The sequence below is a fragment of the Prionailurus viverrinus genome, chromosome C1 (assembly GCF_022837055.1).
Source record: "Prionailurus viverrinus isolate Anna chromosome C1, UM_Priviv_1.0, whole genome shotgun sequence".
NCBI classification, from domain to species: Eukaryota; Metazoa; Chordata; class Mammalia; order Carnivora; family Felidae; genus Prionailurus; species Prionailurus viverrinus.
This window is the reverse complement of record NC_062568.1, coordinates 18,755,188-18,780,164: the sequence shown is the minus strand read 5'-3', so window position 1 is coordinate 18,780,164 and position 24,977 is coordinate 18,755,188. Positions and strand designations below refer to the sequence as shown.

General features: G+C 34.8%; 1 protein-coding gene across 15 annotated transcripts in view; it reads right to left on the bottom strand.

Moving 5' to 3' along the window:
* IKZF2 (IKAROS family zinc finger 2) overlaps window positions 1-24,977 on the bottom strand; it is a 163,196-nt gene that overhangs the window by 20,782 nt on the left and 117,437 nt on the right. For all 15 annotated transcript variants that reach the window (XM_047870253.1, XM_047870256.1, XM_047870251.1 and 12 more), the window contains one exon: window positions 1,497-1,634. In XM_047870253.1, the coding sequence (XP_047726209.1) occupies window positions 1,497-1,634 (138 nt within the window). The remainder of the gene's footprint in view (window positions 1-1,496; window positions 1,635-24,977) is intronic.

Here is a 24,977-nt window from a genome sequence, read left to right as displayed (position 1 = left end):
AACCACCTCTAAAAACAATTTAAACAGAAACAGTGTGCTCAAGTAGGCAAATGAAACTTCAAATGCCTGTTAATGCTGATAAGTAACATAACTTTCTAGAGTATGGAACATTTAATATTACTTAATATTTAATGCCCTGAAATCTAATAGTGAAAAGAATGGTTTATTTCACATCCAGTCCCACTTAATTCTCATACCATACATGTGACGCACACAGATGCCACACAGCCAGGCCAGGCTTACTGGACTCTGAGATTTAGCATTTTAAGTTCCATGCTCTGGACCCCACGCTACCCTCATAAGCCCAGGTGATGCAAGCTTGCACTGTCAAATTTACTAAGACATAAAGCACAGACAGGTTTTTAAAACTGTTAATAATGATAATATAAAAATAAATGTACTCATTCTCAACAAATAGAATTACATAATTCTTTAGATTATATAAACTACCCTCAAGAAGAAATGCTTCAATTATTCAGGGTAACAAAGTAAATATTTTAAATTTCCAATTCAACAACAAATAATCACTTGCTGTCCAATAAACACAGTTCCACAGTATGTACTACATAACACAAAAAAACCCCACAAATAATCCTTGAGTTGTATATAAGTTGCTAAATAGATATTTACATTTTAAAAATGACTACAGCATTCCCCAATTTACTATTTGATATTGACTAAATCTTTTAAAATAAAAGATAGAAGTGCAACAATAAGACTTTCATATGTACTTATATGAAGGATAAAATTAATCAGCATAAAAATATAATTAGGACAAAACAGATGCCCCAAATCAAAAGAATTGAAATTCATAACTTTCCTTTGTAAGGCTGATATACAAACATTAATTTCTCAGTAACACAGAGTTATTAATTGATAAACCTTAGAAACTACCTTCCTACCTGCTATTGTACATTATGGAGATGAGGATGTTTTGCTTGGGTTCTGATTTTTGTGGAGGGAAGTGGGTGCCTAATTTTAATCTAGATCGCTCCCTATATTAGTAGAAAGCAAAATGAGTAATTCCCAAGATAAATCACAAAACTGATTAGAGAAAGATCAATTATATCACTGATCAGTTACCAAGAGAAATGAAAATACACAACCAACCAACTCTTTTAGGAACCCTACAGACTTACATAGAACCATTTCTAACTACTTGGCACAGCCAATGAAAGAGAAAGAGTAAATGCTCTCTTCCTTTGGTGTACTCAAGGTCGGCTGCCATTATTATGTTAATTCAAACACATGTTATCAGAAATACTTTGGGAGTATCCTAAAAACTCACTATAGGTTGTTTGCCAAGGGTCCCAAAGCTCAACTCATTTCAAGTGCTTAAGAAGATAATCCCATGCAAAGTTAACACGATCTAAAATTGTTTGAAAAAAAGAGTAAGATTTCGTCTTCATGCTTAAGGGTAGAGGAACTGTTTAACCCATAAAGAACTACAGAAGTAGTGAGGGAGAATGAAAATGGTGAATGCCATTTCTACCCACCATGGTGACTCATGACCTGCCCAGCAGCCTCCATGCTGACATTCTGGAGATAGTTGTGGCAGCGTTCCTTGTGCTCCTCCAGTGAACTGCGCTGCTTGTAGCTTCGTCCACAGTAGTTGCACTTGTGAGGTTTACCCACTGCAAAGAGAATGCGAGGTTAGCGTGCCAGCAGTCTCATCCAAAGCAAAATTAATATCTGACTTTTGATAGTGTGGAGGAAGCATTTATATGCCTTTCAGACTCAAATCTCTTCCTCCTCCACACTCTGATTTAGGCGAGAAAAGCTAATAAATTTCTAACAAGACTAAAAGCGAGCAAGAAGATAAGGTAGATCGTACCTTTGGAGATAGGGGAAATACTGAATCAAATTCATGCTCTGACTGTATCCTAGATCATGAGGGGCTGATGATCAGTCTTCAAATTATCTGACTCGTAACACTAACATTTGCCCTTACACAATTCTCTCAGCTTTGACTCATTCAAAAGACAAATCACGAGTGTCCTAGATACATGGTAAGAATTTTTTTTTTTTTAATTTTTTTGCAGGGGGAGGATAAAGACAGAAAATTTTTACTGAATAAAATAAAATGCAATAACTTGAATGTCATCGTTTAGTGAAAAGATTATTCATGGGCACCAAGGAGACTAAAAAGAATTCAAGTGATGAGAAAAAGTAAAGATAAAAGCAGAGAGTTTCTCTTTTCTTTCCACCTTGGTAATAACTATTCATACATGCAAAACTTTGCAGAGGAGAAGTGTATTCTCCCACATCAGCCCTGTTCTTAGGTTACCAAGAACTAACCTACTAGGTGCTTTGAGTCAGAATTATTAACAGTAACCACTGAAGTCCCAACATATTTAGTTATACAATGATAGCAGCATTTTCTAATGCATTTCACATTCAGGAAATGAATTTTCTTAGTAACCAGAGAGCCGTATGTCAATATACCTGGTAAAATACTTCAATGCTCACATTAAAAAACAAAAAAACAAAAAAAAAAAACTTTGATGAAGGAAAACACATTTATGGAAAGAGATATGTTTTAATGTATGTCAAGTCACAAGGATATCAGAGAGCACATTAAGTCTTGGTTTTGAACGAATATAGGAAAAAACATAAAACACCAGCTGGTCTGTGCCAAAGCCCTCATCAGTAAAGCACAGTGTGAATCAGGTCAGTGGCCCTCATCTGACATAGGAATCACTTTGTTTTGCCCAAAGGACAAACAGACCACTCTTTTTCATAGTCAAAGATAGTATCTCTAACTCCAGTCACCTTACAAACCCATGCTATGACGCTGGTCACAAGAGGAACTGAAATACTGTAACAAGGCAAGGTGTTCATAGCTGCATAGAAATTTCACTATACTGCTAAAAAAACACACACACAAAATTTTTTTAAATTGTATTTGAGGTACACATAAAGTCACTTATTTCATGGTCATAATTTTTCAAAATGGTGTTAAATAAAAGCTATCCAAGGCAGGATTAGTCATTTCTAAAAATATGAGGCAAACTAACTTCTATTTTTCAGAACCAAGGATTTCTATACATTGAACTAAGGTATCTCTATATTGTGAAAAATCTTTATCACTGTGTGAAAGCATTAAAAATTATAAGAAAATACTTTTAGTCAAAAACATTCATGTAAATAATATATTTATACATAATTGCATTTTAAGACACAGGACTACATACTACAAAAAGCTTTTGTTTGCTATTACGGTTAATTTGGCGGTTTCTTATTGCTGTTTCTCTAGAAACAGGTGAATTTGCACTGAACAAGTCTACCTGTAGCTCACTGTAAACTAGTGTCCTCATCTCTGTCTTACCCTTTGTCACTCCTATTGCATTGTGTCCTAGGATACTATGTTTTACTATGAACATATCAACCTACTATGCTTTCTTCCCCTTATTTATATAAGCAAACCTGAGACCTCTCAACCTAATTTAAACATAGTTCCCTTACTCCCCTTGGCTCACAATCCTTTAGGAACTTTTAACTCACCTGACAAGGAAGAAAAGACCGTATACTTTTTACTGTTTCTGAAACTCATTTTTTTTTACTAGCCTCATTTTTGAAGTCTATCCTATATTCTCCTTTACATCAGCTTCTCCCATTTTGACATCTACTTTAAAACATTGCTCTTGGGGCACCTGGGTGGCACAGTTGACTAAGCATCCAACTTCAGCTCAAGTCATGATCTCATTGTGAGTTCAAGCCCCACGTCGGGCTCTGTGCAGACAGCTCAGAGCCTGGAGCCTGCTTCAGATTCTGTCTCCCTCTCTCTCTGCCCCTCCCGTGCTCATGCTCTGTCTCTCTCTCTCAAAAATAAATAAACATTAAAAAATTTAAAAAAAATTGCTCTTTCCTCTTCATCCCAAGTTGAGCAAACTGTTGTAGAAGTATAACCTCAATTTCCCCAAATCTTGATCCATGCTCTACTATAGCAATCCACATACTGGGCAACATATGTTGGACTTTGATATCCTCTGTTTTATCTCTAAGACATGTACTCTGGGAATGCTCCACCTTGTCCCTCTGTCTCTCATCTAATACGTATTGGAAAAAAGCCTATCATGTACAAACACTGTGATGACGCTGGAATGTAAAGTGGAGAACACTCTCTTGGTGCCTATCATCCTCATGCAACTGGTAGTCTGGTGAGGAAGACAGACATTTAACAAATATATAACCAATATCTTACAAATTGTGGTAGATTCAATGGAGCAGAACGGTGTGCTAGCATAATGTGGGGAGCCAAATTTAGTTGGATAAAGTTGGATAGGAAGGTCTGCCTGAGGTAGGAACACTTTGGCTGATAACTGAAGGAAAAGTAAAAGTGAATCAGATAATGGGGGTGGTGGAGCAGGGTCGAGGAGAGGCAGTGTTTGAGAATTTCCAGGAACTGCTGTCGTTCTCGTGTTTGTTCTCATGTACTCAGCCCCTTCAAAGTCTAGATCATGTCCTTACTACTTTTTTGAAAATTATTTTCAAACATTATCAACAATCCTTGCCAGACCTAATGGCTCTACTAGCCCCTGAAGACCACTTCCCTCCTGTCACTCCTTTGGTATTTCTTAAAAATCAAGTTCACAGAAATATTGTTTACATTTACTCCCTCTATGATGAGTTAGTTCATCTATATGCTTATAAACCATGAGTTAGTATGTAAAACATATACATTCATAGAAGACCAGTATTTTACATTTATTTTGATAAATATTAATACATTCTCACCATCTCAAACACTTCCATTCTGATATTACTAAAACATTTTTATAAAGTCATCAGTAGCCTCTGAATCACTAAAGCCAGTGGACTTTGATTCTAAATCTTCCTAATTTCTTGGCCACTATCAAACTTTCATGTGTCTTGAATCTCCTATTTGAGCTTCTGGGATTAGATTTTATGTTTCCCCTCACTGGCTTCTCAATGACTCTTCCTACCTGGCAAATAGATATGTAACTTCAGATTTTATTCTCACTATAATTAACAGTCTCCCTCTGTTCCCTCTAGGTGAAGCCCTCATTTCAATGAAATGTCCAAACTGTGCTTGGAATAATTTCCCATGTTTGTAAGTAGCTACTGGTCATTTAAACCATTTTAGAATGATGTTGGTGAACCAAAAGATGGAGTTTTCTTTTCTGTGCAATCACAGCACTCTGTCCATACTCTGTTGATGCATTACTTATGATAATTGCATTCTAATTATCCATACGATATCTATTCATCTCCCTAGTCCAAAAAATGAGCTTTGTCCTAAAGGCAGAGATGGTGTTTTACTCAGTGCTTGAACTGATAGTGCTTGTGGTGGTTATTAAACATAGAAGACACTCAATATATATTTGCTGAGTAACTGCCCTTCAACCTCATACTATCAAATGCCTTTTGAGTATTGCCTCATGTATATTCCTCTGAAATCTAAAATTCAGCAAATTCAAAATTATCTTCCTCCACAAAATTACTTTTTTTTTAATGTTTATTTATTTTTGAGAGAGAGAGACAGAGTGTGATCGGGGGAGGGGCAGAGAGAGGGGGCGACAGACAATCCCAAGCAGGCTCCTAGATGTCAGCACACAGCCTGATGCGGGGCTCGAACTCGTGAACCGGGAGATCATGACCTCAGCTGAAGTCAGACGCTTAAAAGACTGAGCCACTCAGGTGCCCCTCCACAAAATTACTTCTTTATTCTGACTGTTCTTTCGTGTCGCTGTTACCACTGTTTTAATAATCCAGACTCACAACAAGACAGCCCCTTTTGTTGCCTCCTACCTCTTTTCCCACATCCCAGTAATTGCTAAGTTCTATATACTCAACTCCTTTGATGTTTCTCAAGTTTATCCTTCTTTCTCATTCCCACAACCAATATGCAAGTTCCGTTCTTCATTATCACTAGGCTTGGCTGGCACAATAGACTTCAAACCAGCTGTTTTCTTGCATAATTATTTTAGTCCTCTCCTTAACAACATTTACTGACTCTTAACTTCTATTGAATAATTCCAAATATTCCAAATCCCTTTACCTGGCATTCAGTACCCTATACTAACTGGCCCTAAGTCATACATCCCATCTTCTACCCCAGGATCCAGCCAAAATCACCTGGAGCTTTTACACTTGAGTCTTAGTTCTTTGTGGAATGGCTTCATACAATTTGGCCCTCTTGAAATCCTATTCATCCTTCTATTCCCAACCTCCTTAAACGACATTCCATCTAAAAGTGATCTTTCCCACTAAAGAATCATAACTGTATTGGCCCTCATACCTAGGAAACATTTTATCATGTATTTGCGGTTATTTATATATACATTCATTTTGATCTCTCCCATGTTAGACTGTGACCTTCTTGAGAAACTGGAGCAGTGTCATATGTTTTTGTAACCTGCAACAAGTTTAGTATGGTGATTTGTTCACAGCAAGAATACATGGGGTTTTCATTAGTAACATCATTTCTTAACACTTTAAATATTTTTTTCTCACTGGCTTTCCTTAAATTTCCCTAAATTTCCAACTTTCAAAGCAGTGCATCTGTATAGAAAATATGAAAATTCACCAAAAATATTTGTAATTATACAATTTGGAGATAGCTATCTTTAACATTTTTATCATTTTCTTGCATTTCTTCTTGTACATGCAAAGACACATTTTGTTAGGAAATCATGTCACTATACATTATATTTATACTCTGCTTATTTTAATGAATATGTCTTAAACATTTCTCTATGTTATGAAATAATAGTTGCTGAAGTGAGGTAACAGATTTTTCTTAGAGTATATAGAATTATGATAATGTTGAATTAGTTTGCTTAGCATTCTTAGTCCTTTTCTTATTTAATATTTCTCACTTTACTATCATTGTATATGCTCATACTTGAAGAAATCAAATAGTACTAAAGGGCATTTACTGAGATACACAGACTCCCCTACCCCTCATCTAATAAAAATCTACTTTAATGTGCTCTTTTTGGAGTTTATTAGTTTGATGTTAGAACTTCTGGACTGATTCTTCAAATTTGTTCCCCTTTCCCCCCATGTCAAATATTTTGACTTTACCCTTTTGACAAAAAAAAAAAATTCTCATCTTTTTCTTTGATTCTTTCTGCTAAATGTTTTCTAGCTATCATGCATTTTAATTTCTAAGAGCTCTTTCCTGTTTTCTTACTCTTTTTTTAAAAAAAAATAGAATTCTTCTGTTTTTTCTTGGGCACAATAACTTCTCTCTCTGAGCATTTTCTCTCTTTAAATTTTCTTCCCTCTTTATATTGTCTGTTTTCTCTGAGCTTTTTTCTTTTTATGTTGATCTCTGTATTGGAGGACTTTCTTACATTAATGGTGCCTGAATATATATTGTTCTTTCATATTGAATAGTGAGGCACTAAAAAGCTAACTGGAAGTTCAGGAACCGTAGGTGAGGTTTATGAACTATTACAGTGTAACCTCCTTATTGTTAGACTCCCATGTCTTCTCTTTCAATTTCCTTAGAGAAGATGCCTCCAATTTCTAATCCCAAGGGTGATAGAAGCTGGCTGTCCGCATTTGGAAAGACAAGAAATGGGGCCACAAATCTAAATGTTCAACTGTGGTCTTTTGCATTAATCCTTTGTTTTTTCCCTTACCCTTTCCTTGTTCAGGAGCCCCTAAGCCTGAACATTTCCAATTCAACTTCTCCAAAAAATAAACATTTATTTTTCTGTAAGGGGGAGGAAGAGGATTAGCTGGCTGGCTGTACTGGATGAGAGTAACTCTATGGTCTAACAATTTTGTACACAGATTTTTAAATTCCTTTCTATTTACTCCACAGCTCCATCCCTAACTTCAGTAGTCCTGTTTTCTTCCACTTTTCAGGATTCTGTGGTGCCAGTTAGCTTGCTACTCATCCCTTAATCCCCTCTATAATCACTAAAGGTTTTAGTCTGGTCTTCCTCTTACCACCTCTTCCTCTATCTGCTTTCCATCTTCCTCTTGGCTGCTATTCTGTCCTTTCTCATTGTCTCTGATCTTATGAGTTTAAATTTCTATAAATGTCTACTGTGATTTTCGTGGAGTTTTAAGGAGTGAGACATGTTGCTTTTCATTTCATCATGTTTAAACAGCAATATACAATATCACTTTTATTGTTGGTATAGTATGGCTCCGTAAAGATGTATTATAATTCTCTAACAACAACAACAAAAAAAGCATGATATATATTAGGAAAGCTTAGCCATCAAAAAAGTAATCACAGATTAGTAAAACAGGGAATTTGTGGAAACTTAAAATTGCATATCTCCTCTTTTCTACTGTTACTTATTTAAGTATTCTAACACAAAATCCCCTAAAAAAATTTTTTTAATGTTTATTTTTGAGAGAGAGACAGAGACACAGCATGAGTGGGGGAGGGGCAGAAAGTGAGGGACACAGAATACAAAGCAGACTCCAGGCTCCCAGCTGTCAGCACAGAGCCCGATGTGGGGCTCGAACCCGTGAACTGTGAGATCATGACCCGAGCCGAAGTCAGATGCCCAACCAAGTGAGCCACCCAGGCGGCCCCTCCCCTACCTATTTTCAAAGATATTTTAGCTTAACCATTTACAATGGATCTCAAAATGAACCACAGGCTACCCATGTTAGAATTCCCTGGTGTGTTTGTTAAAATGCAGGTTCTTGGGAACCATGCTGGGTCTAGAATTTCTGGGGGTGCCACCTGAAGGTCTGCATGTTTAACAAACTTCCTAAGTAACTGCTTTCATACTGAAGTTGGAAAACAGTGGTTTTATAGAAAATCATAAATCATCATGTTCTTTAAGTTTGGGGTTGAGTTAAAATTTCTTTTTAAGGTGAAGAATATTTTTTTTAACGTTACTATAACGATCTTAACTGTATTATCAAAGGAGTTGCAATTAACTTTGCTTTCTAAGAAGTTTTGGGATTAAAATCTGAAAACCCTTGGATGAGGCATCATTTTGTTACTGGTATTAATACCAAAAAAGAAGTATTTTGGTATCAAAATTTACTCCTGTATGTTGATTCCATATTTTGAGGACAATGATACAGTTTAAAGTAAACTTTACATCAATTCTCCTTCAAATAAACCTGTGTGTCTGAATTCTAAAATTCAAGAGGAAAAGGTTCTATTGATCCATTTCTCCTAAATTGCAAATTGTGCTGCTGTCTTTTCAGAGGACTACATGATGTTATTTCACATTAGAAAAAGCAACATAGAAATTAATCATCTCTACTAATAAAAGACAAATGGTTTGCCAGGGTGTTGACTGTGGGAGTCTATCTTTCCCAATTTCCACAGCATGACATTAAGTGACAAAAGGAATATGTTGTCAGAACATAGCTTAAAGCCATTAAGTCATCTTCTTTTTCCCCCAGCTATAACTTTGAAACAACTGGAGAAAAGACAAAGAGGCAGGTGGACAGAAAGCAGTTGTTTTAGAGTTCTCACTTTCCTGACTTGATGAAGCAGGGCTCAATCTCATGGTAACAGTTTTTCACTGGCTCTTCTAAGCAACCACCTTCTTCACAAATAAAGACATGTTACTCCTGAATTCTGAGTTATAATACATGTAGATTTTTATTCTTAAAAATCAGCTTTACTGAGGTATAATTTACACAAAATAAAATCCACCCACTTTAAGTATACAATTCAAGGAGTTTGGAAGTATATACAGTTGTGTAACCAGCACAATTAAACTATAAAACATGTCTGTCACTCCAAAAATTTCATCTTCCTCCTTAGCACCAAATCCCTTGGCAACCATTGATCTGCTTCTGTCACTACAGTTTTGCCTTTTTTCAGACTTCATATAAAACTGATTCATGCTGTATGTAGTCTTTTGTGTATGGTTTCTTCCATTCAGCATAATGATTCTGAGATTGACCCATGCTACTGCATGTATCGGTAGTTTATTTCCTTGTGTGAATGTACCACAGTTTGTTTATCCATTCACTAGTTTGGGCTGTGTCTAGTTTATGGCTATTAGGAATAAAGCTTCTACAAACATTTGCAAGCAAGTCTTTGCACAGATTAATGTTTTCATTTCTCCTGGTTAAATACCTACAAGAGGGATTGCTGGGTCATATGGTAGGTATCTGATTGGCTTTATAAGAAACCATTCATATGTTTTCCAAAAATGGCTGTATCACTGCATTTTCCACTACAAACATATTAGTTAATAACTGCTCTAACATCCATGCCTACACAGTATTGTTAGTTTTTCATTGTACCTATTCTAATAGGTAAGTAGTGATATTTTATGGTGCCTTTAATTTGTGTTGTTCTGTTGTCTCACAAGACTGATCTTTTCATGTGCCTATCTGACACTCATATATTTTCTTTGGTTTGCCACTGACACATTTTCTTTAAAGTATCTGTTCAAATCTTCTGCCACTTTTTTTTATTGTGTTTTTATTATCGAGTTGTAAGAGTTGTTGACATATTCAGGGTAAAAGTCTTTTATTAGATATTGTATATGCTTTGCAGATATTTTCTCTAAATATGTGGCTTGCCTTTTATTGGAGTTTCTTATGAAAAGTTTTTTTGATTTTGATGAAGTACAACTTATCAATATTTTATTTTATGCTTTAGTTTTTAAATATTCTGAGAGAGAGAGAGAACAAACAAGCAGGGGAGGGGCAGAGGGAGAGGGAGAGAGAGAGAATCCTAAGTGGGCTCCATGCTCATCCAGAGCTCAATGCTGGGCTTGATCTTAAGACCATGAGATCATAACCTGAGCCAAAATTAAAATTCAGATATTCAACTGACCGAGCTACCCAGGAGCCCCTATTTTTTTTTTTTTATCCAAAATATCTTTCACTAACCAAATATCACAATAATTTGCTCTTCTGTTTTCTTCTAGAAGTTGCATTTTAACTCTTACATTTTGGTCTGTGACTCATTTCAACTTAATCTGTGTATATATGCAAGGTAAAGCCTATGCCATTCTTTTTTTTTCTTTCTTTCTTAGTATTTATTTATTTTGAGATAGACAAAGTACAGAGGAGAAGTAGAAAGAGAGGTGGGGAGAGAGCAAGAATCCCAAGCAGGCTCCATGCTGTCAGTCCTTAACCAACTGAGCCACCCAGGTGCCCCGCTATTCTTTTTAAAATATGGATATCCAAATGTTCTACCTCCATTTATAGAAAGTATTATCTTTTCCTCCTTAAATTATCTTAATATCTTTGTTAAAAATCAATTGATCATATATTGGGAGTATATTTTTTGATTCTCTGTTCTATTTCATTCATCCCTATGTCTAGCCATAAACCAAAAGAACAGATACTTATAATATAGTATTCAAATCAGGTAGTGTAAGTCACACACCTTTGCTTTTTCAAAATTATTTTGGCTGTTTTAGATCTTCTGCATTTCCAAACAAATTTTGGAATCAGTTTGTCAAATTCTACAAAAAAGCCTGCTGGGATATTGATTGGGATTGTATTAAACTGTTAGTCTTAATTTCAGGAGAATTAATATTTTAACAGTATTGAATCATTTAAACCATGATCATACTACATCTTTCCATTTCTTTAGATCTTTTGTTTCCCTCAGCAATTTTTTTCTTGCATAAAATTACATAAATTTATCTCTAAATATTTCATAATTTATGAATTTTATTTATTTTGGATGCTATAGTAAATGACATGGCTTTCTAAATTTCAGTTTCCAATTTTCCATTGCTAGCATATAGAAATAAATTTGATTACCTTATATTTATGTTGCTTCTTGCAATCTTAATGAAATCCCTCATTAGTTTTAATTTTGGGGGGGATGAGTTCCTTGTTTTTCTTCTGTATAGGTGATTATGTCATCTAAAACTAAACACAGGTTTACTTATTCCCATGCAATTTGTGTATCTTTACTTCTTTCTGTTGCCATACTAAATTAACAAGATTCCCAGCACAACGCTGAATAGAAGTAGAGAGAACAGACATTCTTGCCTTGTTCCTAAAAGGTGAACTTTCATTCATTAGTAGTATGATGTTAGCTCAAAGTTTTTCAAAAATAGCTTTTTACCATGTTGAGGAATTTCTTTGTGTTCTCTTGCTGAGAATTTTTTCTCATGAATAAATATTGAGTTATGTCAAATGCTTTTTCTGCATCTGTGAAGATGATTATATGTTTTCTTGTCTTTTTTGTTGTTGTTAATATGGGGAATTACACTGATATTTTTCCACTGCTAAATCAACTTTGAATTCCTGGCATACACTCCAGTTGGTGGTGATAGGTTATCTTTTGTTCATGAGGGATATGACTATATAGTTTTCTTTTATTGCACTGTCTTTGGTTTTGGTGTCAGGGTAACGCTGAACTAATAATTTGTTTGGAAGCATTTTTCCCCCTTCTATTTTCTGGAAGAATTTGTTCCTTAATGTTTCCTTAAATTACTTCTTCCTTGAATGTTTGACAGAATTTCCAGGTGAAGTAATCTGGAGTTTTCTTTGTGGGAAGGTTTTTACCCATAGTTTCAATTCCTGGAATAAATACAAGGCTATTCATAAGTATTTCTTTTTGAGTGAGCATGGATAAATTTTATATTTCAAGGAATTTATTTCATCCACTTAAATTTACTGACATAACCTTTGCTCATAATATCCCTGTATTATACTTCCAATGGCTATAGGAGGTTCAGGGACATCCCAATTTCATATCTGATGCTGGTAAATTGAGTGTTGTGTTTTTGTACTGATTGATCTTGGCTAGAAGTTTATATATTTTATTGATCTTTTCACAGAATCAGACTTTGATTTTATTCATTTTTCTGTATCATTTCCTGTTTTTTCTTTCATTGATCTCTGCCTTTATTACTATTATTTCCTTCTTTTACACTCTCTAGATTTAATTTGCTTGTCTTTTGTAATTTCTTAAGGAAGCTTAATTAATTGATTTGAGACCTTTTTTCTTTTCTAATATAAACACATTTACCTTTAGTACCACTTCTATTCTCATCACATTCACATTTTCCTTTATATTCTGAACATATATTTATAATAGCTGTTTTATCAACCTTGTCTGCTAATTTCTCCATCTGGCATTTCTGGGTCTGTTTCTATTAACTGATTTTTCTACTGATTATTGGTAATATTTTCTGCCTTCAATGCATATCTGTTAATTTTTTAATGGCATTCTAGATGTTGTGAATTTTACCTTAATAGATTCTAGATTTTGTTGCATTTCTTTAAGCTGTACCAGTCTGCCATTACGTTACTTGGAATCGGTTCAGTCTTTTTGATGTTTGCTTTTATGCTTCAAGGCAGTTCTAGAGCATGGTGAGTTACAAAGGCGATAAGCTTTTTGAGGATTTTACTCAGTGACCTATTACGTCCTTCCACATTGGCCGGACAGCATGGACTATTCCTATTGCTGCATGAGCTCCAGGAATTGTTTGGCTTTCTGCTTTCTTCCATTCCTTTTCCCAGCTGCAAGTAGTTTTTTCATACACATAGGTAGATCACTATTAAGCCAAAGAGTCAAGGAGGACTCTGCAAAACTCCAGAGTTTTTTTCTGTGCAGTTTCCTCCTGATACACTGCCTGCTACTCCTGTATACTCTTAGACCATTGATCTTCCTGGATTCTAATGTGTCTCCTCAATTCAGCAAGACTGGCTCTGTTTGGGTTTCCTGTTCCTAAGCATGGCCTGGAAACTGCTTCAAGGAAGGAGGCTCAGATAATTAGAGGACTCTCTACCTTTGTTTCTCTGGAACAAAGAATCTCTGGAATCCTAGTCCTGCAGTGCCCATTGTTCAATGTCTAAAAGTCATTTAATATATTTTTGCCTGGTATTCTAATTTTTCAGAGCAGGGGATAAATCTGGTTCCTAATATTTCATCATGTTTGAAACCAAAAGCTATATATGTAATTGTATTAAATACCAAGAAAGTCACACTAACCTTGTAAGTTTTGTTACCAATACAATTCAAGTAAGTGAAATGAAGTTTCTTATGTCTAAAATTCTATAATATGTGTTATAATAAATAATAGTATACAGTATAATAAAGATTCTAAGACAAAAGAGAGCAGGGTTACTGTTCCCAACTATCTCAAAAGTTAGTATGTAGTCTTTGACATACTGTCCCTCAAAAGAATCCTACACTAACAAAAAGAGAACTATCAGTATAATTTGTCAGAGCTATAGATACAGATTACTGAACTGACCTGAGCAATAAATTATAAATTGAAGATGCAATAAAGAAAATTTGATAATCCTGACAACTTTTCAATTAGAAAAAATTTGCTAGTATTTTCTCCATCTGTCATTATAAGGAATTAGAACTAAATACCTGCCCCTGTACTAAAAACCCCATATACCTACCCAAAAGGAAGACCAAACCAAACAGCCATAAATAATTTTGAAATAGGAATGTTTACCATAAATTCATAGGGTGTTATGAAGGTATATAGCACAATCAAGTCTTGTTCACTTATGTTTTCTTGAAATATGTCACTTCAAGAGTTATCCTAGTGAAACCTATAAAACAAATTACAATAGCACTAATACATGTGGTAAATGTTTTATTCTTTATATAGATGTACGTATGTTTACACATACAGAAACATGCAAAAAACCACATCTATATACAGAAAATATATTTACCATTTGTCATGATACATATAAAATCAGCAACAGCATTATGCATATATCACATTCATTTTCCTTCAATAAAATTAAAAGCACCCACTGTTCTATAAATATTTATAATGCAAAAAATGGGAACTTTTTAATGTGATTTTACCTGGCAATTGCTTACAGAATTACAAATTAATCTGAAGAAAGATGGGCACTGAAATATAATGCAACTGATCATTTTTTTCTGAGTATCCATAAGTTATACTTTGAAATTAGTTGTCTATTTTTATTGTATGAACCCTCTATATAAACAATTCTAATGTTCTTGATCCCTATTGTTCTATTGCTGCCTCAAAAAAGATTTTTCCAATTCATATTCATGCTACTAGTGTACGAGAGAGCCATTTCACCATACTCTCAACCGGTACTCTGATTAAAACAGTAATTCTCTAACGTGCTAAGCCTGTGATACTTAAATTATAATGGGACACTGAAGCAAACTCTTGGGAAGGATATTTTAAAGTAAGATAAGCACAGGATATTTAAAATTTTTGAGGGACATAATAATATTCAACATGCCTCAGACATGCAAACTACTTGCTCAGTTTCAACATATCACATTACATTCTTTTCCATGACGTCATATCTTTGTGAAGCTAGGTTTCAGGAGCTGCAGCAACACAAAGCAAGTACTGTGTGAAAATAAATGTGGAACAGCAAATGACAGTGGAGGTATCCAATCTGATTCTAAGATGTGGGAAGTTGTTCAGTATCCAACAAGGAGCACAATCCCATCAGTAAAAAAATTGTGGCTGTTCAAGAATGAAATAAAAATATTATCTTGTCTTACAATTTATGTATATTATTTTTTCAATTAATTGACAAAACCTTTTTGATATCTGTTATGTGCCAACCACCATTCAAAGAGCTGGGGATACATTAATAAGACAGAGGAGGTCCACGATCTCACAGACCTTACCTTCAGATGACAGTGGGGAGAGACGGGCAACATGTACTTGAACCAAAAAACCAAGATAAGTACAGAATCTGATTCAAGCTCTATAAGACTTTAAGATAGAGACAGCAAGATCAAGAGTAACTAGGGGGATGCTCTAGGTAGGGAGCTTATGGAAGGTCACTTCAAGGAGATGCCATTTAAGCAAGTATCTCAAGGATAATGAGGCATCCATGCCAAGAACAGGGGAAAGAACCGAAGGGAGAGACTTCTAGGATCATCACTGCAAAATCCCAAGAGTATAAAGGAATAAAGGAACCTAGAGTGGTAAAAAAAACATAGAGTGAGGGATAGAGTGGTATACAACTAGACAGAAAAGGTGAGAAGAACTTCCACTGGCCATGATAAGCAGTTTGATTTTATGAGAATGGAAGCCCATTAAAAGATTTTAAACAGAGAAATTACATGATTTAAACTGAGTTACTAAAGAGAATTCTGGCTGCTATATGGAGAACAGATTGGAAAGCAGGAGTATGTATGGTAGCTGAGATCACAGGCTTTGGGGTCAAGTAAAACACAGCTTATATCCCAGCTCTTCCTGAGTAAAAGTTGCAAAAAAATATGCGTATGTGGTTTTAATGGCAGGATATTTACTATATCAGAGCCCAAGTTTTTAAAAAGTACTCTCACAAATCTTTGAGATTTATAATTTATAATGCTATTAGATTTATTTTATTCTAAATTTCTATATGTCCTCAAACATTATGGAAATATTTATTTCAGTATGATATCCTTTAGTTTTGTTATATTGAGCACTTTGGTGTGTGGATGTGTGTATATGTGTTGTATGGTTAAAATCTAATCCAAACAATATACACTGTTGGTAAAATATGAATAAAAAATTAGGTAAAAGTATAATAATAAACTTTACATAAAGAACCATACATATAATACTTAAAACTACAAATTGTGGGGATGTTAGGTAGCATCTCTCCTATTTATTTATTTACTCATTTATAAAAAATATTGAGTATAGCTAACACCCAATGTTATATTAGTTTTAGATGTACAACATACTGATTCAGTTTCTTTATACATTATGCTATGCTCACCCTCTGTAGATTTAATTTTCCTTATCTGTAAAATAAGGCCCTTAAAATCGTGCTTTTTGCAAGATAACAGCCCATTAAAAATTAGCCATTAACTTTTTATTTTTGTAATGGACTGACATTTATCATTTACTAGGAAATACATATAATCACCACTGACCTCTACAAATCTTTAACTTTGTAGTTAACGCAAGAAGGTTCAACTGAAAGCACCCACAGATTCATTCATTCATCTGATACAGTATAAGGGAGGCACAGGCAAAACAGAGTAAGACCTCTTCTTGGAGATGCTGAATTTAGGATCTTTCATTTTTAAAATTTTATTTTAAGAGAGAGAGAGAGAGCAAGCAGGGGAGGGGTAGAGAGTGAGACAGAGGGAGACAGAAAACCAAGCTGACAAATCAGAGCCCGATGCAGGGCTCAAACTCATGAACCGTGAGATCATGACCTGAGTGGAAATCAAGAGTCAGATGCTTAACTGACTGAGCTACACAGGGGGCCCCTAGTATTCTTATCTATATACTTATTATCATAACATTTCTGTACAAATTAAAGGGATTACTACTGTGATACACTGATTTCTGATACTTTAAATAAAAATTTGGGGCACCTGGGTGGCTCAGTCAGTTAAGCATCTGACTTCAGCTCAGCTCATGATCACACAGTTTGTGAGTTCGAGTCCTGTGTTGGGCTCTGTGCTGACAACTCACATCCTGGAGCTTGCTTCGGATTCTGTGTGTTTCTCTCTCTCTGCCCCTCCCCTGCTCTATCTCTCTCAAAAATAAACATTAAAAAAAATAAATAAAAATTTAATTATGTTCTAAATATATATGATTATAATGAATGATATTGGTTTCTATATGCCTCATTTGTAAGATTTTTTTTTTTTTTAACCATTTGGGAGTTTTCTTACAAGATTTGGCAAGACAGTACAGGTGTGGATAAACAGGTTTCTTTGACTCACATACACGGATCAAGTAGGAAAATAAGAGAGGGTGGAGGTTAGCTTACCAAAAAAAAAAAAAAAAATCCTTAAAAAAAACAAAATAAAAAAAAACAGTGTGATGTGCCCTTTTGGACACTGAGTAATAAAATTGGCATGCTGCCCTTCCACTTCTGCCATCAGTTCCAAGAGAACTAGGCCCACAGACTCAGGCATGTGAAAGAGAAAGTGTGAAATGGCCACAAATTCAGACTGTCCACACCAACATCCATGCAGGGTATAAAACTGTGCTAGTCAACTTGGTAATGAGACCAATGTCTATAGAAGACTTAGAAGAATGAGAAATGGCTCCATGATTCTTGCCTATTTCTTTACAATTCCTGACAAGAGAAAAAGATAAGGAGGAAAGGTTCCAGCAGTAAACTGATCTAAACACTCCCTCACCCAACTTAAGTGCTATATCACATGAGTATGTGTTATAGAAGACTTCTCTTTAATAATTCCTTCTAGAAATAAGTGTTTGAAATTTAAAGAAGCATGACAACTGCTATTTGAAAAAAGATAAGGTCACATATGCTATTAAAAAATTTAATTTCACACACACAAAAAATTTAATTTCTGGGGCACCTGGGTGGCTCAGTTGGTTAAGCATCTGACTTCAGCTCAGGTCATGCATGATCTCACAGTTTGTGGGTTCAAGCCCTGCGGTGGGCTCTGTGCTGACAGCTCAGAGCCTGGAGCCTGCTTCGGATTCTGTTTCCCTTGCTCTGTACCCCTTCCCAGCTTGCGCTCTCTCTCTCTCAAAAATAAACATTTAAAAATATTTCAAAAAGTTTAATTTCTGAGGGATGTATAAGGTAGAGTATATAATGATTATTGGTCTGGAAAAGAAAAGTGTTCTACTTACTGGATAGAAATCACATGGATTGTCTTACCAGCTAGCTTGACTGAAAGTGGCTTTTCTCTACTGATCATATTTCAATGGGCAGTGCCTTAAGGGTGTGTTTCAGAGTCCAGAATGAAAATACTAATCCCATTCCCTCTCTCCAGTGTTTATTGCAAAGCATACAGAGAGGTACCATGGGCATCATTATCAGGACTTGGGTGAAATCAGCACAGCACAGTTATGCAAATCATGTGTGCAACGGACACTGCTTGTGTACTATCAGTGTAATCCACCTCTATCAAGCACCTCCAGGAAGGAAAGGGGGGTGGAGGGTGGGGAAAGTTCACACTTGGGAGATCACCCAGAAAGTGGGCCAGGTGCCAAGTTTACAATCAGGTGAAAACAGTTCCTTCTCACGGGAAGTCTGCAGGACAAATTATACTATGCTTAATGCACCATCACTATTATGAATGAGCCACACTGGATTCAATTTCTGAATAATTTAATCCAATATGTCTATCATTATACTAGGCCATGGGTTAGTAATTTTTAAATGTGTCTCTTTGGCAAATCTGGTAGAAAAGTCATGATAATCTAGTTTCAAAATAACGTCAATATGAAAATAACTGATAATGATACTCTTTTAGCCAAGTACCTAATTTTCAGACATTTTTTACTCTTCACTCATTTCACAAATAATCAAATTGTTAATATTCAAAGGTCTATACTTCAAAAGCTGAAATAATGCTGAAGCAAACATTGAAGGAATGGGGGGAAAAGGTAGAAAACAAAAGGAGACACGAGAGGGAAAGATAATTTAATACAACAAGATGGATCGTGATTACAAAAAGCACTATGCACTTTAGAATCCCTTCTAGTTTATGGAGTTCCTGATCAGTCAGTAATTAAAGGAGATGATGTGCCTGTGACAGTGAATCCTGTAGCAAGAAATGACAATATATTTGAAGGCATTTCATTCTTAGGATGAATTAATAGACTGTCCCATGTGAAAAGACTTAAAACTAGAGTATTTGACCTTAAATTGTTTCTTTAATAATATGGACAAAAGTTAGTTCTATCTCTCCAAGTCAGATACTGCTTTTGAGCTTTATTTTAAACAAATTTGAAGATGAAGAGCTATCTCTTCTTATCAGTTTCTCTGAGAGCATGCCGTTTATACCTTAAAAATACCACTTGGTTGGTTGAACATTCTACTAAAGGTAAATGTTCAAATATATTCAAAAGCAGGCCGAGTCATAATATTTTATAGGTATTTTCTCATAATAGTTAAAAGCACAGCTGAACAAAACAGAAATTAGAGTTAAAAATAATGGAAAACATGTAAATGAGTTTATAGCAGTACAGTATATAACTGATAATGTTTAAAAAAATCAGTATTGGGAACTAATTACAACTATTCAATACTTATGAGCTGTTTTTATAGACAGAATAGACCTTGGGATTCCAGGGTCTCAAAAAAATAAAAAGGCAGTCCTTATATAACAGAGTTAGAAAAAAAAAAGTACAGTGAGGGGAAGTTATTGTTTTAACAGATGGATATTTATATGGTACATCTGGTCCAGCTGCTTTTTATAGGACAAAATAGTTTTAAACTGACAATTCGACATAAAGCACAAAGTTCTTAGGCTAAAAACTGTCAAACACTGAATAATAGGCTACAAAGTAATATTGTAAAAATCAGCCTTCCTAAGGTGTTTGGAAATAAACTAGAGAACTGTTCAGAATGACCATAAGTAAAAAGATGCAGACTTCAAGGCTCTGGAGGTCTCTTCAAACAGCTAGAACTCCAAGGTTATATCACATAACCTAATTTTACAAAGTACTTATTCTTAGGTGATCTATCTGAATAAAGAATTATACAATAACTATTGGCCTAATTGAAAGCTAAGGTTTTCCTTAAAATACTATAGCAAGTCTTATTGAAAACTCAAAGGACTTATTTTTGAAAAATAAAATGAACAAAAAAATCAAATAATTCCTACACTGATCTGCTTACTCAATTATATTTTAATAAATCTCTGAACAATTCTTTAGTGTTATAACAAACAAGCATCTTCAAAATATGAATGGTAAGGAATATTTACTTGGCTTTTTTAGAGTACAATAAATTTCCTTGGGACACTAGGAATTTTAATTTTCATATGTTTTAAAAGATTTCATTTTTTAAGCAATAAATGATTTTTGTTAAGAATCCTTTCCTACTTACTTTTTCCTCCTTACAATTTATAATGCATATATACTATACAAGTTTCCATATATTAAAAATACATAATCTTCTATTCTGTGTTTAATATTTAATTTGGACACAGCATTAGAGTATGGGAGACATGTACCTGAAATGGCAATTAGAAAAAAATATGCAATTCTAGTTCCTCCTAGAGTTAAAAAAAATAAGTATGCTAAGTATTATTTTGATTAATAGGGGTCCCAGACTTAATTGAAACACTATTTCCCCAGTGTATTGGGTATAATAAAGACAATTAAAAGGAGCAATATATAACGTAAGAAGCACACTAATCAAATTTCTAGGAATGAAAGGACTATAATTACTTGTTAAACTAAAAATCTAAAAGAGAAAACTAATAAAAATCATTTTTGTAACAGGAGTACTGACTCACTGATTCCTCATGAAAAACTCCCATAAAAATGTAATAAATTTTTATAAGGCAAATTAGATAATTTGTGTGGTAAATCTTAAGATTAATGGATGGAGTTTTAAATATAAACGAGTATCTTTTATTTTCCTGTACTCTTATATAAAGAAGTGTAGATATTTTATCACTGGGCTAAAAATTTGACTGTAATCTTCAGCTGGTATACTGTTAATGATATATTCCAATTCTTTATTTCTTCTTCTTCTCCTCTCTTCCTACTCCCTCTTAGAATATCATTTAAATTCCACATGTAAAAAGATGTGGTTTTTTTTTTCCCTTTTCAGCCAGTCATCTTGTTTTGAGTGTGACAAAAAGCAAAAGAAATAAGGGTGTAATTGCTAGATGTTTGAATTTAGCTAACATATTGCAATAAATAAAGCAATTCTAATAAAATATCCAGCATCAAGTATATAAGCTCTAAATAACTCATAAGTGAAGATACTTTTAAAAAAACAAAACCTCAAACACTGATGATTATTGTACAAGCATTTTTTCTGAATGGAGAGTATTTCAGAAAAAGGATACAGCATTGTCATAACCAAAGTAAGAAAGTTTTGATTTCTTCTCTTATAATCTTAAGAAGTGGGGAATAAAATACGGGAGTTATTCACAGGAATTATATGCTACTGAAAAAATAGTATCATGTTAATCTGATATATTTCCATAAATAATAAAATTATACTATTCAAAAATTATTGTTAGAAAACAAACTTTTCCATGTCAAATACTAGTAAACACTACCAAAGTATTATTGTTCTTTAGGGGGTTCTGATTTATTAATTATTTATAAAACTTGATATCGTTTCACTTTAAAAAAAATGTTATCAATGACTGTAATCAAAATTTAAGGCATGCAATTAAATCAAGTAACCAGGGTTTTGTAACCTTAAACCCATTTTCTATTCCAGTGTAAAAAATATCTTTTAGGTACTAATTAGCAAAGGTGAGGGAGAAAAAATTCAATATTGTGTTATAATTCTGAAATACAGTAGAAAGAGTTTTATAAAAAATACTTTTTTTTTCTAAGTTTATTTACTGTGAGACAGAACAAGCGTCCACCAGCATAGGAGGGGCAGAGAAAGAAGGGAAGGGAGGGAGAGGGAAAGGGAGAGGGAGAGGGAGAAAAAGGAAGGAAGGAAGGAAGGAAGGAAGAAAAGAAAGAAAGAAAGAAAGAAAAAGAATGAATCCCAAGCAGGTTCCACACTGTGCACACCCAGATGCAGGGCTTGAACCTACAAACCATGAAATCATGACCTGAGCCAAAATCCAGAGTTGGACACTTAACCCACTGAGCCACCCAAGCATCCCTAAAAAATACTCTTAAGTGGGAATGTGTTTTAAGTAAACTTCTGCATATCTGGACCTAAGAGTACAAAATAAGAAAATGTCTATATCAAGGCTCTTTTTTTTTTTAATATTGTGTTTTATTTAAGTTTTTATTTATTTTGAGAGAGAGAGAGAGAGAGAGCGCGCATGTGCGTGAGCGGGGGAAGAGCAGAGAGTGCAGAGAGAGAAAATCCCAAGCAGGCTCCACAATGTCAGTGTGGAGCCCGATGTGGGGCTCAGACTCACACGAATGGTGAGATCATGACCTGAGCCAAAACCAAGAGTTGGACACTTAACCAACTAAGCCACCCAAAGCTACCTCTTAAATATAGGTTAGCACGGGGTGCCTGGGTGGCTCAGTCGGTTAAGCGTCCAACTTCGGCTCAGGTCATGATCTCACAGTCCGGTCCGTGAGTTCGAGCCCTGCGTCGGGCTCTGTGCTGACAGCTCAGAGCCTGGAGCCTGTTTCAGATTCTGTGTCTCCCTCTCTCTGACACTCCCCCGTTCATGCTCTGTCTCTGTCTCAAAAATAAATAAGCGTTAAAAAAATGTTTTTTTTAAATATATACGTTAGCAGATAGTTGCAGAGAAGTAACAGTGGTGCTATGAAGGTTTGTGAAAACAAATCCTACTCAATTTTATATAAATCTATTTTAAAGTTAAACCACAGCAAACTGTAAGAAAAAAAACAGTGGGGAGTAGGGACTAGTCTTTTACCCTTTAAGATTTGGCTGTAATGAATGATCAGCAGCCAACTTCTGGGAGAGAAGATAACACACTGTATTTAGTTAGCATCATATAATATTGGGAGCATAGGGAGATTTAAAGATCAAACTAAGCGATTTGATGCAGTCATATGGCTAATTTGCAATGAACCATTCTAAACCCAGATATTTTGACCTCTAGATAGTTAGTATTTTTTTCTTTATCATTTGGAATTAATAAAGTTTTATAGAATAAATATATAGGGCTGTATCATTTATCCCAGAACATAAAGTATAGATTTTGGAGTTTGACTACCTTGGTATGAATCTAGGCTCTGTATGACATCTCTGAGCATCAGTCCCTCATCTGTAAAATAAGAATAATAACAGCAAAAAGCTCTCTTGACCAACTGCCTCTCTCTAAAGCCCTGAATTCCTGGAGCTCGTAGGCCCCTCTTTGTATGCCCAAGTAAACACTCCAGTGGTTGAACTAGTCACTGAGTCCTTATGATTCTAGCCAAATCTATATATGCCAGCTGAACCTGTTATTATGATTACATAAATTATTTAAATTTCCATATTTCAAGAAAATAAATACAAAACTAAAGTTGTTTCTGAAAACTAACTTTGCCACTCCGGAGAGATTCAATAAAGGTGAGTTGACTTAAAAAATACTAAAGAATTGTAGATGGGCAAGGATACTCCTAAAAAATAGTGAGAAATCTTAAAAATTTAGCTGTTGCATAACAAGGGTGTTTAAGTTCTTAAAGACACTGAAAAAAGGGTCGCCTGGGTGGCTCAGTCAGTTAAGCAGCCAACGTTCATGATCTCATGGTTTGTGGGTTTGAGCCGTCCATGAAGCTCTGTGCTGACAGCTCAGAGCCTGGAGCCTGTTTTGGGTTCTGTGTGTGTCTCTGTCTGACTGCTGCCCCGCCCCCACCCACCCCTCAACTTGTAGTCTGCCCCTCTCTCTCTCTCTATCCCCAAAATAAATAAACATTAAAAGAGTATTATTAAAAACAAAAGACACTGAAAATGGAATTAGAGATGATGCATTATGACTGTGGTTTAGGACAGAAAACTTACATGGAATTCCAAAACCAAATTCCTCACTGAAAGAAAAGGGACAGGCCTTATATCAAGAGGTAAATGATTACATAGATTATATATTTTTTAAATGTAAGGACTTTTATCAAAAGAATTTCTCATGTTACTAGACTTACTGCTGTTAATTGATAAAATGCCTGGCTTTGCTCATGTCAGATAAAAGGGCTTTAATTAAAGGAATAATCCTTGGGAAGTGCTTCGTACAGTGCCTAATATCTAGGAAGGTCTCAAGAAATTCCATATATTATCTGGTAAGTAATTACTGGGACTAAACAATCAAAACCAAGATACTACCTGGTGTCCTCTACAGTATGCAAGTAGAGTTCCAAATAGGAAAGGGACAACAGAGATTGAATGTATATTGTATTCTATATATATTTTTCCTGAGTGTTTTTTTTTTTTTTATTTAACATATAAGTGTACATCAATATCAGGCTCTTTGTTACCAAACTAGTAGATGTGAAAATTTTCAAATCTAAAATACAGGAACCAAAGATGCAATATTAATATTATAGAACACAGTAACTAAAACAATGGATAGTCATTACCCAAAGTGGGGGGGAGTAGGAGGAACCAAAATACTTTGTACTAATTATATTCATAAAAAACAGAAATTAATATTAAAATCATTATATTATGTTTAATACCCTATACTGATCATTTTAAGCACTGGTTCCTAAATTTTAGTCAATCTCTGGCCTATTCTGTTTCACCTTCAT